The following is a 16,461-nucleotide window of genomic DNA, read 5'->3' as shown; positions in this document are numbered from 1 at the left end:
GGCTCTGGCTCCCCTTCCTTCCAGGGAGGGAAACTGAAAGTACTGTACAGAGAGAAAAAAATCTGCCTTGCTTGTGCATTGTTTCTCTGCTTTCTGGTATGTGTGCCTGTGCAAGTGCATACACACACCTTTCTAACAGGACAGAAAGGAAGATATAACAGTTTTACTACATTTTTCATTATGTCTTCATTTTCCTCCCTGACCAACTCTCCAAACCAAAATCCAAAAATCCAAATCACAAATATCAAAGGAGCTGTTTAAAACATTATGCAGGTTTTGCTGTATTTGCCTTGTCATGGAATACTTACACCCCTTCAAGCAATCTTGATGAATGCACTGAGAAATTCTCCTGCAGAAGCCTCATTGGCATTAATACACAAACTGCATTCAAGATCGTCCATGTACTATACATGTACTGTGTTCCATTGGAGCTTTCACAGAGGACTTAGCAGGAGCATTCCTAATTTATCAACTGCCTAGCAACCAACCTCAGCTTTCTGAAGACTGACTTTGCAGAACCACAGCATAATTTATAAAAGCATGCAGCCCAATGAAACTCTCACCATAGCTCAGTGATAGAGGGTCTGCTTTGCATGCAGAAGATCCCAGGTTCATTCCCCGGCATCTCTAAGTAGGGCTGGGAATGTACCCAGCCTGGAATCCTGCAGAGCTGCTGCTGTTCAGCATAGACAATACCGAGCTGGACGGACCAATGCTCTGACTCAGTATAAAACAGCTTCCTGTGTTCCTAATGTATCCTAGATGATACTGACCAGTAAAGGCAAGCTACCTGAGTTGGCATGCTCCACACTGAATTCAGAGTAGATTTCATTCTGTTGGACTTTTTTGGCTTGTTCTTCCAAAACTATGTTGATGGCATCCACAGCTGAAGCTAAGTCATATGGAGTCAAGTCAAATGAAGCCAATTCTTCACATAGCCTCTCCTAGGGATGTAGACAAAAAGTGACAGTTGTATTTTAAGATATTAACAGCACCAGCAATGCACACACTTTGCATCTCTGTGTTGGGACAAATCCGCACTAAGAAGACAGCAGTACAAGAGGAACAAATTAAGAAAGAAACGCTTTTAAAAAAGGAGATCTGCCATTTTAGGACAGATCCATCAAGACCAGGGACGGGGAACCGATGGCCCTCCAGTTGTTGTTGAACTACAACTCCCATCATCCCCCTAACCATTGGCCATGGTTGTTGGCCATGGTGGTTGGGGCTGATGGGTTTGGAGTCTAACCAATTCCTCATCCCTGATTTACACCATTGTGTCCTCTGGTATTGACTGTTACCAGCAATCAATACTCAATGGCTATCCTACTTTTGAACACACACTACATCCAAGAGGCATATCGATTTCTTAGGGATATAGGAAAGAATATGATGGCAGGGGGAAGGCTTAGGTGCAAAAACAGTAATAGAAGGATCTTGGTGATTTCTTGAGCTGCACATAAGTACTTTTGCATAGGTCAAGGGCTCCCAAATTGTGGTCTGTGGACCACTAGTGGCTTGCAAGCTTCATTTAGATGGTCAATGGCATGTCCATATTAAATTTTCATATTGATTTTCAATTGTATTTTTATTGCTTCTTTTATTTCTTATATTGCGTTTTACTGTATTTGTCACCTCTCTGGGAAACACAAAGAGTCATAGGAGGAAAGGATTCTAAAAAGCCAATCAGTCTAATTCCTATAGCACCAGCCAGGCCAGCTAACCACAGCAACTGCATGCACTTCCACAACTGAAGAATTGCAGATCTTGTTGTTGATCAAGTGCATTGAAAAAGATGGCCCTTAAAAAAAAACTTCACATGTCTCCATCAAGTGAACCAAATCACATGCTGCAGAAGGAAAACATCCCAGAAATATTGGGCCATCTGACCTGGGGGGAAATTGCTTTCCGATTCCAACAGGACAGTCATATCATACAGCAAGTCAGCTTCATCCACCTAGTCTTCCCTAGGAAAACATGAATGGGATATAGCTTCGTACCTTGTTTCTCTAATTGTGGCAATCCCATATTCCCCAGGGGAAGGGGACAAAACATTTCAGACCAACATTTAATCTGAGCTACCATAGCAGAAAACATACAATGCCCTTTATTGACAACTCCTCTGTGGAATTATTCTTCTATTGCATGCAAATATAGATACCATATGCTAGAGAGCCAGTGTGGTGTTGGACTATGACCTGGGAGACCAGGGTTTGAATCCCCACTTGGCCATGAAGCACATTGGGTGACCTTCAGCCACTCACTATCTCTCATTCTATGAGGGAATGAACCCTCATAGGGTTGTTGTGAGGATAAAATGGAGAGGAGAGAGAACCATGTACACCACTTTGACCTCCTTGGAGGAAAGGTGGGATATAAATGTAATAAATAAATAAATGTAAGCATGAAAAGGAGAGGACAAGAAACAGTATTGTACACAGAGGCTTCTAACTCAGCACACACACAAGTGTATTTGGGAAGAATGGAAGGTATGCATCACTTCACACTTGGCAATGTGATCCTCAGCGAAATGGATTCCCCACACATAAATTAGCCAGTGTGGTGAAGTGGTTAGAGTGTTGGATTATGACCTGAGAGATAAGGGTTCAAATCTCCTCTCCATCATGAAGTTCAGTGGGTAATCTTGGGCCTGTCACTGCCTCTCAGCCTACCCTACTTCACAAGGATGTTAGTGAAGATAAAATGGGGAGGGGGAAGAACCATGTACGCCATCTTGAGCTCCTTGGAGGAAAGGTGGGATATAAATGTAATCAATCCATCAATCAGAATGGAGTAAAGAACACAAACTGTCCTCTAAAATTAAAAATAACTTGCAGATATTTCCTTAGGGAAAAAAACTAATAAAAAAATCTTCAGGAAGCTATTTGATAGCGAAAACAAAGCAAAAACAGCAATGATAGTAAGAGATCACAAATTATGCAATACCAAATGCAAGTTTGAGAGAAATGGGTCACTTCTGTAAATCAGAAAATACACATCTTAAAGAATTTCCCACCTTTCCTCATTACTGAGAATTTTCAGCCAAAGTCATAAATTGGAACTAGTAATATGACACTTCCAACAGCCTACTTGGAAGTAGGACAAGTTTTCTGGCAAAAGCCCAGATTTCCCTTTAGGTTCCTATTCAACCAAACTGCCCAGGTGCTCTCCTTTCCTATTCCACTTTTTATGGTTGTTAAAGTTCTGCTTTCCTTTCTATAGCCAGTGGCAAAATCTGAGACCCATTACATAAGAGTTCCATTTTTTAAAAAAAAATCTCATTCAAGAGAGGCAAAGCAAAATGAAAACCAGCAACCTGTAGTCCCCTCTGACTACAGACCCTCTACTGACCCTCACCAGCTGAAAAAGATCTGAGATTGTAGAGCTGGAAAAGAAACCTTAAGGAATGGTGCAAAACAAATTAAACAGTACTGATCTAAATGGTCCAGTGGCAGAAAGCAACTAATCTACCTTATGACATTTAAAGTTCCTGCAATTTTGTCTTCTCGCTGCTGTGAGGTCCAGGAAGTTCCTTGACAGATAAGCATCCCAGATACGATCAATAATTATGGGAACTGCTGTGTAAATTGCAGGCAGCATACGATAAAGAAATGTCTATCTGTGGAAAGGCCTTATCATCACCAAACCATTTTTTAATTTGCTCCGAGTTCTGTTTGACTCAAAAGTTGGCCTCCAACATTTTAACACAAGTGACTATCATCTCAATGCTTCTTGAGGGAACAATTATTCTCATATTATTGCAATTCTAAAAGGTTCTTCATTTGTTAAAAATGGAGGCAACCCACTTGCCCCTGTTCTTACCACATTGTGAGCTTCATCAAGTATTACTACAGTCCCCTTCAAGTCCAAGTTGTGAGCTCTTCGACTCTATTTTTTTTAAAAAGGAGAAAAAAGTGTAAGGAAGCATGGCTGGGGCATCTTGTTCACAGCTATTTGCAACCACCCTTTACTGTCTGCTGTCACAAAGCAGCCTATCAAGGTACGGCAGCTGCACATGGCCCAATGAAAGCTGTGCAACCTGCTCTTGTGCAAGCCAATTTTAATGGAGCTCACACAGATGTTCCTTGTGAACTGTACCATATGAACTTCGCTGCATGAAGTGTTCGATATATTATTGTGAGTATACGTGTTGTAACATATTAAATATTTTGTATACTGCCTGCTTGAGATGTGAGCATCTCAAGGTGGTGTACAACAATGTCATAAAATACCAAGTACAAGCAAAACCATTAAATACAGTAAGGTAAACAATCAGGCAATCAGTAAAAATATCCTTAAAAATCCCACAATGGCTGGTATTTTGTGTGTGGGTGTATCTGTTGCACACACATGTCTGAGGAACATTTAATATCAATAAAGCAAAGCAATATGTTGTTTTGTTTCTTCAGTGCAGATTTCACAAAGCAAATGAGTGAAACAGCTTTGTCACCTCATCAGAAACCTCCATTATCCAGTTAATCTCATACCTAGAAAAGGAATTATAAATCTGAATTGCTACAATCACAACATTTTTGATAAGTAATACAGGAGTTTGTACTAGAATCCTGGTAATCTACAGTACATTAAAAAAGAGGTTTGTAGTCTTCAAAAGAAAAGAGAAAAGAAGAGTAGAAGATGCACAGGCAGTTTCTGGTAAAAGTAGAAAAGCTCCAAGAGGATTCTACCACTCATTCAGGATGGATCTAGACCCACATGACTCCTACTTTCCTGTCACTCTGCCACTATACTAGCATTAGTGTCAGTACAGGAAGATCTGCAAAGATCTTAAAGGGCTCCTGTGACTTGAATTAGTTATACAGAAGAGAGAATTTAAGCAGACAAAGTTTCTATGATAAAAAAGATGCAGCTCCCAGAACTCCACATAGCCCAACAAAGAGGCTTAACAATCCAAAGAATATTCGGTATATTTGGAAGAATGGAAGAAAGTGAGAAATGCTATATGATGACTTTCAACATCAGCTAGTGAACAAAACAGAATTTTCCTAACTTGCTAGGTGAACCCCCCCCCAACACACCAGCTTTCTACTGGTATACAAATGAAGACAGCACACAACGTAATAGCAAAGTTATCTCCTTTCCTGAGTAAATAAGTTAGAAGAAATAAATGCAAATGAATGTTTTGGATTTAAACATCACACCTATTCTTATTTTTCTGCCTTATGAGCATTTAACATTTGTAATGTTTCCTGTAATGAGTCAGTTAAGCAATTTCCCTTTACTGGCATATCCACTAAAATCCTTTTAAAATATTCAATAAAACTGAACTGAACGTTAAAATAATACGCCACATACCTTTGAGTCCAGTAAATAGTTATAAGGCATAAAAATGATGTCTGCTTGCTGCTTCAAACTCCGAGAGAGATAATAAGGGCAAACTCTGTTCAAAAGAGAAAGGGGGGAAATATACACAATGCCCACAAGACAACTATCATGCATTCCATAGTCATTTATTATGTTTCTCTACGGCTTCTTGTCAGCTTCTTAATGGGCCAGCCTAGCCCATCAAATCTTAAAGGCAGATGGTCTGGTCTACAGAGACCCATCTCCTCTCTCATTTAATAAAAGAGAATGCTGGGAATAAATCCTTAACCATGCAAGTGCAGCGAAATAGAGAATGCTGAAGAGAGGGAAAGCTAGTGATCATAGCATTTAAAGTACTCCAGTGTTTTCAGTGATGTAGACCAAGGCCTCGGCCAAGAGGAAAAAAGAATGAACCTTGATAATGCATTCCATAAAAGGGGGGGGGGAGTGTTTATAATGTAATCATTTTTCAATCAGTTTTATAGCCCATTAAGCAAGTATCTAGTTAATTAGATGTGTCATGGGGCTTATGTTTACAATCACAGATGGATCGCTCATGATTTAGGAGATATGGAAAACAGGGATTTGTACTTATCTCCCATCTGATCAGCTTGTCATAACATGAAGATAAGCTACAGTGTTACAGATCCAAGTGCACTCATTTAATAATGAGCCACAGATATCTTGGGACTTACAAAGAACTGGACTGGAGAGTTGAAATTCCCTAGCCACAGGAATGACATTCAAAGTGTAATCCTTCTAAGATACAGTTATACAAACTGAAGTTGTACTTTTCATTCAAGCAGTAATTTCATATAATGGTGGGTTTATATTTTTTATATACAATTCCTTCATGAATTCCTAAATTCTGCAATAGAGGCTGTCTTCATGATCAATTTGTGCCCCTTTGGGAGGAAGAGCAGGAGATAAATTTAATAAATAAATAAAATATTTGGGTGAACTCTTTGAGATTCAGTAAAAAGAATCAAGCACACAAGAACATGCATAGCATAGGTGGTTGTAGGCTTGGCTATAAACCACAATATCCCCAGTTCAAATCTCAGCCTGGCCATGACCTCACTGGGTGCTATTAAATCAAGCCACTACCTTTGAGTCTGACTACCCCCTATGTTCACTTTCAAAATGGAGGTTGTAATACTGGCCTACCTTCAGGCTTGTAAAGATTACCAAGATAATACATATGAAATGGTTTTGAACATATCAGAATGATAGAACCTGACAAATGTTTCATCTGAAAAATTGTTGGCACCATTCATTACTGAAAGGGAAAATGTATCTAAAATACACAAATGCATGCACAAGTTTCTAGTACACATTTACACAGCCTTTTGAATTATAACAGGGATTCCCAACCTGGGGGCCATGACCCCCAGAGGGGCTGTGATGTAATCCAGAGGGGGCCGCGAACAGTAAAGAAATGAGTTATTTATTAAGTTTTTTTTTAAAGTCTTCATTCCTTGGACACTGTCTGCTCCCCACTACCGCTGCAAAGAAAAGGGGTGGACTTTTGCTGAAGCGCCAGAGCATCTTTCAGGAACGGCGAGGGCAGGCATCTGACTATAAAACACATGGCAGATGGCAAAGGAGGCTGACGGTGGAGCTACTAGGAAGAAGAGGGGATTACTAGCACCGACTCCCATCTCCTTGCACTGCCACTGCTGACGACAGAATTACTCAGAATGAGAGGAGAGTGATTTTCGTGAAGCAAAAAGAAGCACGGCTGCAAGGACAGGCTGCCTTTCCCCTTCCTTCCTGGAAGCCTGCCTTTCTTTGCTCCTGCTTTGCTGCCACCTCCTTTTAAATTTTTTTCTTATTTGCAAAGCCGCCCAGATCTCACCTTCGGCTCAGATGGAGCCAAGGAGCAGTGAGGAAGTTCAGAACTTGCTCGCCCCCCATCTGAGGCTAAGTGTATGTGCCAGTGTCCCCCTTTCTTCCACCTACACTCTGCCCTCCCATTCTCTCTCTCCAAGATGCTGCGGCAGTTGAGGGCTTCCCCCCTCCCACATGCCCAAATGCATGCATGCCTACAGATGCTTGCAGGAGGGGCAGGTGTGTTTGTGTGTGTCTGTGCACTGATGTCTTCTGCTCCACTCTCATTTCCCAAGTGCACACTAACCAAGTCATCAGTTCTGACTTTCATCCCAAGGCCTAAAAGCACTAACCCTCTTCCTCAATCTATCTACCCTTTTCTCTTCACAATCCAGCATCCCCACCTTTACCACATTGATGCTTCTTGATTATTATTATTATTAAAAAGCTCAGCAGGTTGGCTGAGGTGGGGGTCCACATAATGCAGCTAAAATGTATTTATTTATTTAATTATTATTGTGTTTATATCCCACCTTTCCTCCAAGTTGCTCAAGGTGGTGCACATGCCCCCCCTTCCATTTTATCCTTACCTTGTGAGAAAGGTCAGGCTGAGAGATTGTGTCGGGTCCAAGGTCACCCAGTGGGCTTCCTGACTGGGTGGGGATTTGAACTTGGATTTTAGTCCAGCACTGTAACCCACTGGTGTTGGGAGACAGGACTGTACATCTTCAGACTGTGAGGGTGGGGGGATACCAATTTGATTAGACCTCTGCATTAAGAAAAGAAAGCAACACCTCCCTGTCTGCAGGGAGCTTTTTATGGAAAGGGATATTTGGAGATGTGATTTTGCCATGCACCATTTTTTCAATTAACACAGATGAAAATTACAATTAATGTGGGGGGGGCATGAAACTTTTTGAGCTTACAAAGGCGGTCCCATACTCCTGTTGGGAACCACTGAATCATAATACATAGGTGCAAATCCAGATAACATGGTTATTGCACACAACCTTCAGGTTGCACTGAACCAAATACTTGACGCATCCTGAGTCCTTAGAGTCACTTTTGAAAAGCAGCTCTCAATTCCTACATTGCCAGAGAACGGTATTAGTGCAAGCATTACCACTAGTGCAACTGGACTTTTCCCCTCTTCTTCTCACCTTCCAACCACCTCGTACCTTCCCCAAATCTGCTCCAGAGAGCTGGGGGGTTTAGGGCCCTCCCCAAGTCTGATCTGGATTTAGGGGACACACAGGGGGAGGAGAAGGGAGAAAGCCCCACTGTGCCTGTAGTATTACTTACGTTAACAGGACCCTGATTTAGCACTATGTTGGATACAACCCAAAGGCAACGTCTTTTAGGCATTTTTAGCATGTCAAAAACCCATCACTTTACAGCATAATTTGCAGCATACTCACAGATCAACTGCCTGCACAGATATGTAGCTGTGCAGCAGCCAGAATTTGACCTCTGAGCCATCCCAGAGGGTCCAGAACAGTATAGACATCCTCGGAAGCACTCCAATATCATCAAATACTATTTTGCACTGTAATGGCACAAGGTCTACTCTCAGCTGTGCTCAGTTCTTGCTGCAGTTTGCTTATATTTGCATGAATTGGTCACATGGTGAGTACAGCCAAAGAGGGATCACGGTAAGGAGCAAAGAGTTTCCAAGTCCTTTTATAATAATGTATTACCCCAAAGATCACCAACACGATGATGACTCGTTTGAATTTTTCAAAAGAAAATTGGCGAAACTAGCTCCCTTCCCCATTTGGGCTCATGATGACTAAAGTTGGGAGTATGCCACCAAAAGAGTAAGACAGAGGAATAGTGACCTGTGCTTGTTTCCATTTTTAACCAGGTCTTCAATATCCAAGATGGAGTTGATCAGATCTTTCTCAGTGCTCTTCTCTATATGGAGAAGAAAAGAGGAGTTAGCATATTCCAAGCAAACCTAAGTGCAATGGCTTCAATTGTGAAGCCTCATCTGAACTGCTTGTGTTGAGTCCATCTGCACAAGCCCTTTGTTATGAGAGATGAGCATTACTGCAGATGTCAGCATGATGCATGCCAATGGGACCTATTGATGAAGGGCAGGTAATAAACATCATCATCATCATCATCATCATATTGGCTGACAGGCCACCAGAAACTGGATTTTTAAGACTCTGCAGATATCACTAAAAGACAGGAGGATCTTTGAACTGAAATAAGTTGGGCAGCCTAAGCTTCACAGTGAGACATTAAGAAAAACAGATTAAAAACTAATCAACAGTAAGCTTTCCAGAACTCAAAGTACAAAAAGAGGCTGAAATTAATGTAAAGATTTAAACAAACAAGCAGGAAATCTGATATACCTTGGAAGTACACCACAGGCTATTAGGGAGTTGCCTCAAACTGTCAGACAACAACTACCTGGCAGCATTTGGTCAAAAAACTAAATTACATACTCCTACCACTAAGACGTAATCCCTTTATGGAAACAGTAAGTTTAAGGCCTGGCTCAGCAATAATTACCTTGGTCTGCAAAACTAGATTTAGGAGTTTGAGAAGAAACCTTGAGGCCATGCACTTACTCCTTTATTAGGACCAACCAAAAAGTCTCAAAAATGAAGAGTTCTCTAGAACCCTTCATCAGGTAAGATATTACACAAAGCAGTGAGTATTGGCATGAGTTTAAAAAAAAGCAAGGAATTAGACTGGATGTTATAGCCATGGCATCAAATTTTAGTTTCAATTCCAAGATGGAGACTACAAGCTAAGTCTTCCTGAGCGCTATAGACATCAGGTTATACACCTAAAAATACTAGGATAAAGAAGCAATGGGTGATCTCCCCATTGTTTGAGCAAATAAAGCTTGGCTTGTAACACAGATCTTTCCCACACCTTAAAAAAAACATGCTGGATCCTGGGGCAGCAGAGAACAGTTTTTCACTATGTTGCTATTGAAAAAATGGCTTATGTCAGGAGTGGGGAACCTTGACTTCCTAGATGCTACTGGAGTACAACTCCCATCATCCCTGACCACTGGCCACGCTGGCTGGGGCTGATGAAAGTTGGAGTCCAACAACATCTAGAGACCCACAGGTTTCCCATCCCTGATTTAAGTGCTGCTTACAAACCAGGCTATCAAACTAGGTCTAACGAACCAAGATATTTTCCTCAAAGCCAGGCAGGTGAGGCAAGAAGGGGAGGGGCAGGCAACAAGCACAGGGGGACAAGACTTGTTCTCAGTCCAAACAAATCATGGTTTCTTTATTTATTTAAAAGCTTTATAAACTGCTTAATATTTTAAAAATCTCTATGTAGTGACCAAGTTTATTGGATCAAGATCATGCCTGGCCTGGGCCTATGGCTGTTAGCTAATATAGGGTTTGTCAACTATGATCCAGAAGGCTCCTGTTCCAGTCTCCTGGGACATGAACATGTTAAGTAGTCAGCCTCACATACGAAATATGGAGATAATATTAACTACAGAGTTATAGAGATTACTGATATATACTGTTATAAATACAGTATGATGTGTGCTTTAAAGTGCTATTTAATTGCTACACATTATTATTATTATCATTATCATGCTGTTAATTTTCTGAGATTAAATGCATCAGTATCCCCAACAAATCAGCTTACCGGTCATTGGTTTCTAGCCTTTAGTTATTATGCACACCTGAAAGCATGCAAGCAAGGTGTGTCAAAGAGCGTTTGTGTTCTCCATGGCTTCCTTTCCCAAATTTGTCTCCCCTCCCTGTCCCCAGAATGTTCTATTTCAGGACCACCCTCCCATTCTGCAGGTGGAACACAGAGTTCTACACTGGCAGAGCAATGCTGGGGTCACTCCACATGTGGAAGCTGGCAGGGCTGGGAATAGGACCAATCCAAATTTCCCCTCCAGCTTGGTGCAAAGAGGATATGGACTGCAGGCTTAGAAAGCAAGTCCTATGAGGAAAGTTTGAAAGAACTCGATCTGTTTAGCCTGGAGAAGGGAAGACTCCTCCTACACCAAGCACTCTTCTCAGTGAGGAATGGTTCATCACCCTGGAGGCCCTTGCACTACTGCATGGGGCCCTGGGGTGATCTTCCTGAACAGTGCCTGGCTGAGCAGAGGAGAAAGGGTGAGAGTCTTGGAGGTTTAATAGGAGACTGGATGATGTAGTCGCAATGCCCAATTAATCAGGCCCAAAATTTTAATGGAGCCCTACCAGGTCAATTGATTGGTTTGATGAATCAATTAATGCTGCAGCCTTAAAAACATTTTTTAAATTAAAAAACTGCCTGGGGAGGGGGAAGAGGCAGCTCCATGACATTACAGATGTCAGCCAATTAGTGCAGTGCACAGCTGGCTTCTGCTGCAACTTAGCAGAAAGTAGAAGAGTTTCCCCTGAGCTCAACCCATGAACAAAATGCAGTGAGTATCTTTCCACAATGGTCCTGCTGCTCAAATTATATATTTCCATACGCACCCTTAACGATCTTATGCTGGGTGCAATCACCCAGCGCTGCTGCTAAGCAACCTCCACTCATTTTCTGCACAAATCACATTTTCTGCACAAATTAATGGAGATTGTGCAGCAACAGTACTTGATGGATTACTCCTTCTATCTTTAACTTATACAACTATATGAACCTAAAGCCTGCTACTTCCACATTCCAGGAAAGATTCCAAGAACATGTGAACATCTGTTGATTTAGTTCTTAATTATGTTTTTCATAAGTCACCACAGTGCATACAGATGACAGTTGACAAGCTACGTTCATGGATGGCACTATCTTTTCTTTATTAGTTGATGCTATTTTCTATGGCCCCCAAATTCTGCAAACTTAGTATTGCTCACATGGGGAGGTGGCCTCCCTAGGCCTTTTTGTCTCTGAGTGCATAAGCAAGTCGCTCTTATAAAGAAAACTATAGCAGAATGTGCAGGGTGTAATAGTCAGCATCTTTCTAAAAACAGCAGAACTACCTAGAGCTATAAGCTTGAACGTCAACACTGTTAACAAGGGAAACCTTCCCTGAGAAATGGATATACTGAATAAGAATCTGTCTTATCCCCAATGGGATTTTCTGACAGGATCAGATATTCAAAGACCTTTAGGATGTCATCTTTAACTACGAATGCTATCTTGCTAATGTCTTGGAATACACCCTGATGATAGAGCTACTGTGCAGGAACATGGCAAGCTGACTTATAGAGTCAGACCATTGGTCCATCTAGCTCAGTAGCATCTCCACTGCCTAGCAATGGCTGTCCAGGGTTTCAAAGAGACGCCTTTCCCAGCAGTACCTGGAGGTGCTAGGGACTGAACCTGGGACCTTCTGCATGCAAAGAATGTGCTTTCCCACTGAGCTACTGCCCTTCTGCATCCTGTATCAGCACAGCACTCTGTTAGAGAAGTCTCACTTCAGATACTGCATTACAATCTACTTTGCAACTGCACTTTTACCCAAGCGCTATGGTGGCACGGTGGAGGGTTTTTCAGTAGTGTCCAATCCTCTATGTTGGGTATGGGGAACCCCAGGCCAAGGGGGCCAAATGAGCCCCTCATTGGTACTTCTAGCTGGCCCGCAGGACTGTTCTTAGGCCATGTTTCCTCCCCATGTCACACCCACCAGCCCCAGTCTGCACCTTCCTCAGGTGCTTTAGCCTGGCTGGAAAGTGTCCTTGAACTGCGATCATGGCTTTTGTTTGCCTAAGTGAGAATGGACAAATACGTGTCTATAGAGACCCCCGAGTTTTGCACAGCTGAAATGTAGCCGTGCTGAACGAAGTAAAGTGCCACATCTGTTGCTCCACCAACTTTTTTGCTTCTCGCCTCACCCAACACAGGCATGGAGTCCCCACAAGGCTGCCTACAAGGGCTGAAAAAAAAATCCCCACCCATGCCAAAACTCAGCAAAAGACACCTGCCTTAAGTCAGCGCTTCCTTGGCTTTGGGGAGAAATGAAAAACCCTTTATTCTGACAGAATAAACTTGGATTGTAGCATGATGATGAGTTTTACTGGCTTGTTTTTGTTGTTAATGTAAAGGTTGTTGGTATGATTTTGCGTGATTTTTTACTATTATTGTTATTATTATTATCAGTAGTAGTAGTAGTAGTAGTAGTAGTAGTAGTAGTAAATCACCTATGGTGGATTTTCCCTCAGTTGTGATATAGTTCAAAGAAATAAATAAGAAATGCTGGCTTTAAATTATTCTCACGCTGTCCTGGATGATCTTGGTCTCCCTAGCTTTTATGCTCACTTTAGACTGGTCTGAAGTTATGAAGAGAAGAATAATCATGTGCCTTTTGGTACAACTAGCTCTGGTGAATTCTAGCACTCCTAGCTCTATTTAACTTTGGGGGTATGTGTGACACTGAAGAGGCCTAGAAAATGAACACCTGCTGAATAGAGCATGGTTGTTGTTCTAAATGGAACAAGGTTGAAATGCAAGGGGAAGTCTAGGCAATCAGGTGGAAAAATCTAATCTCCACATTCAACAATTTGAGAACTAAATTAGTAGGTATCTACCTGAAAGGAAAGCACTCACAAGGGCACACACAGACATGGGTTGCATAACTTGTTGATGATGCTTACAAGCCCAACAAAAATGTCTCTATGGTGGCTTGAACAGCCGAGGCTGGCATATTTGCCTTAAAGAAACAGTTATATACGAGTGATCAACAGAAGGGCTGATATAAAACCTATCCAACATCAATTACCAGTCACCTATACTGAAAATTACTTCCACAGATATTTATTCATACCTTCCACGTTGTTATAGAAATGACACGTGCGAGTTGTTACCTTCATACGGCACATGTGGATCTGCAAGGCAATGTAAATTCCAGTTCAGAGCATAACTTAATGAAGTCCAAATATGTGTATAATTCCCCTTGCTCATATCCATTCCTTATTTTCCTTAGGATTTAGATTGCAAGTGCCTTGCAGCAGGGACCCGTGTACTTAATTTATGTAACTCTTTAAAATACCATGTACTTGGATAGTACAGTATAAACTACTTCCTCAAGTAGCTCTCAGTACAGGACATCAGATGAGAATTGGGTATGAGAAAAATGCAGGAGTGCTTGCAGAACCAATGTTTAAGTACGCAGTGCTGTTACTTGGCAATTTCAAGAAACCCTCTGCTGGACACTGAATGGAGGGGAACATTCAACCCTACCAATTAGCAGGGACCAGGCTATAATTCAAATATCAAGAGCCATGTGACTTGACTGAACTGCTGCATAGTTGTCTATTTCATATCCATTGTTGATTCTCTGGCAGAGACTTCCTTTCATCCTCCTCATAAAGAGAAGATGCCTTTGGCTGATAAAAGGAATTGGTGAGCTCATGCTATAACACCTTTTAACTAACAGGGTATATATACTAGACACAGTGAAAAACACATTTAATGTATTCATATTTTATTTGTTAAAAATATTTTCATATCAACCTGCAACAAAAAATTCCAGACCTGTCTACTTTAAACAAAGTTTGGATATTTTGTTTTTATTGTTTTCAAACAAAATAAAGAGTTAAAAGGCAACAAGAAAAATAAACAATCAGCAGGACTAAAATTATGACTAAAAGGCCTGAGAAAATATAAAGGACTTTACCTGGCACTGAAATGAAAAAGTAGGTGCCAGGTGGACCCTTCTGGGGAGAACATTTTTCAACTGGAGTGCCGCCAGTGAGATGGCATGGGTGGGCACCCACAGGCGGCCACCTACCAAAGATCTTAAAATTTGGGTAAGTACACATGGAAATAGGCGGTCCTTCAAGTACCCTGGTCCTAAGCTGTGGAGGTCTTTAAAGGTCAAGACCAGCACTTTGAAATGGGCCCAGAAATTGGCTGGATAAGTATTACCTAGGAAGACCTGGATCCAAATGCCCACTGGCCACAACACACACTAGATGACTTCTGGTCAATGCTGTTTTGTTTTTGTGTTCTTACCTGCATATGGTTACTTTCCTGTCTTTTAACTTCAGGGTGGATGCAGAGCTGCTCTCTGGAACCCAAAACACATACCTTTGGCCTATTTAAATGGGGGGTGGGGGTGGAAACACCAGAGCATTGATATTTAATATGCACATAAAGATCAAGACAAAATAACTGAAGATATACACTGCTAGATTATGGCAAGAATTTCAAAAATGGAGATCAAACAGGGCACAGGGTACCAGCAAAAGGACTTTGACAATGCTTAAACTTAGCATGACAGGACAGTATATTTTGTAAAAGCAATACTGCCTTAGTGTTGAGAGACAACTCCTTTACTATGGGTGCAAAGTAGATCAGCAATGGCTTATAATCAGCACTTTCAAAAAATTGCTATATACAATAATACAATTAAAATGTAGTGAGTAGTGATACCTTAAGTTTTCTTTACCTGTAAACTGTGTTCTTTAATTCACTGATGACCTGAGTAAGCTGAGAATGAGTTCTGGAGGCATATATTATTTTAGGAATGTCAGTGTAATAAGCTGTCAAGTGGAGAAGGCGAGAAGGGGGGGTAGGGGAGGAAACAGAAAGAAAAAATAGTTCTTGTTTAGTGCTAAATATATCATCAGTCTGCTTTTCCTCTTCTGGTGCTATGGTAACAACTCAGCCTGCGGAGGCAGCGGCGGATTTTGCAACCAAGCCACTCACCTATAAGGAACAAGAAGAGCGCATAATTTAATATCTTTAGTGAAAAGCCTTACTGTGAAGCACCTGTAGGATAAGTATCTGCACATGACAGTGAAAACTGATGCCCTGGTTTATACTGCTTGAAGTTCTTTGGTAAAAACAGGCCCCACACATATCAAAATGTAAGAATGAGTGTTAATCTGGACCCTGCCAAGCCTGAAGAGCCAACAACTACAACGAGCTTCAACAAACAGCAGAGCAGCCATGATGGATCAACATGGATGACAAGTTCAACTCCGTAACGCTTTGTGTAGGCTCCTTGGAAGCATTTTACTGAATTTCAGAGACAGTCATGTGAGACCCTGGCATCTTGGATGATGAAAACCTAATGATAAGGTTCAAGACAATATCATAGCATCAGCATAATAAGACATCACTGATTCATAGCGTTGCCATAAGTCGTAATCAACTTGAAGGCACATAACAACAACAAAAAGAGAGGACTAACAGCATTGCAATGGAGGTGCAATTATAAATACTATTGGAATGCTTCAAAGGAATTTATTGGAATGTGTCAGGGTACACATAACCTTGGTGGAGAAATGCTGGAGAAGTAGACATCCCAGTGACACATTGTCCCAGACAGATTATGGATGGGTTCACCTGGGTTCACCTACGTAAGTAATGACATTGACATAA

At 41.4% G+C, this 16,461-nt stretch overlaps 1 protein-coding gene across 7 annotated transcripts in view; it reads right to left on the bottom strand.

Moving 5' to 3' along the window:
• The window catches only part of RTEL1 (regulator of telomere elongation helicase 1), a 142,904-nt gene that overhangs the window by 113,282 nt on the left and 13,161 nt on the right, over window positions 1-16,461 (bottom strand). For all 7 annotated transcript variants that reach the window (XM_061630940.1, XM_061630937.1, XM_061630934.1 and 4 more), the window contains 7 exons: window positions 15,524-15,617; window positions 15,088-15,169; window positions 13,898-13,958; window positions 8,991-9,066; window positions 5,314-5,398; window positions 3,823-3,888; window positions 791-944 (listed from right to left, as the gene is read on the bottom strand). In XM_061630940.1, the coding sequence (XP_061486924.1) occupies window positions 791-944; window positions 3,823-3,888; window positions 5,314-5,398; window positions 8,991-9,066; window positions 13,898-13,958; window positions 15,088-15,169; window positions 15,524-15,617 (618 nt within the window). The remainder of the gene's footprint in view (window positions 1-790; window positions 945-3,822; window positions 3,889-5,313; window positions 5,399-8,990; window positions 9,067-13,897; window positions 13,959-15,087; window positions 15,170-15,523; window positions 15,618-16,461) is intronic.

Source organism: Rhineura floridana, chromosome 6, assembly GCF_030035675.1.
Source record: "Rhineura floridana isolate rRhiFlo1 chromosome 6, rRhiFlo1.hap2, whole genome shotgun sequence".
Classification (NCBI taxonomy): domain Eukaryota; kingdom Metazoa; phylum Chordata; class Lepidosauria; order Squamata; family Rhineuridae; genus Rhineura; species Rhineura floridana.
This window is presented reverse-complemented; position numbering and strand designations above follow the sequence as displayed.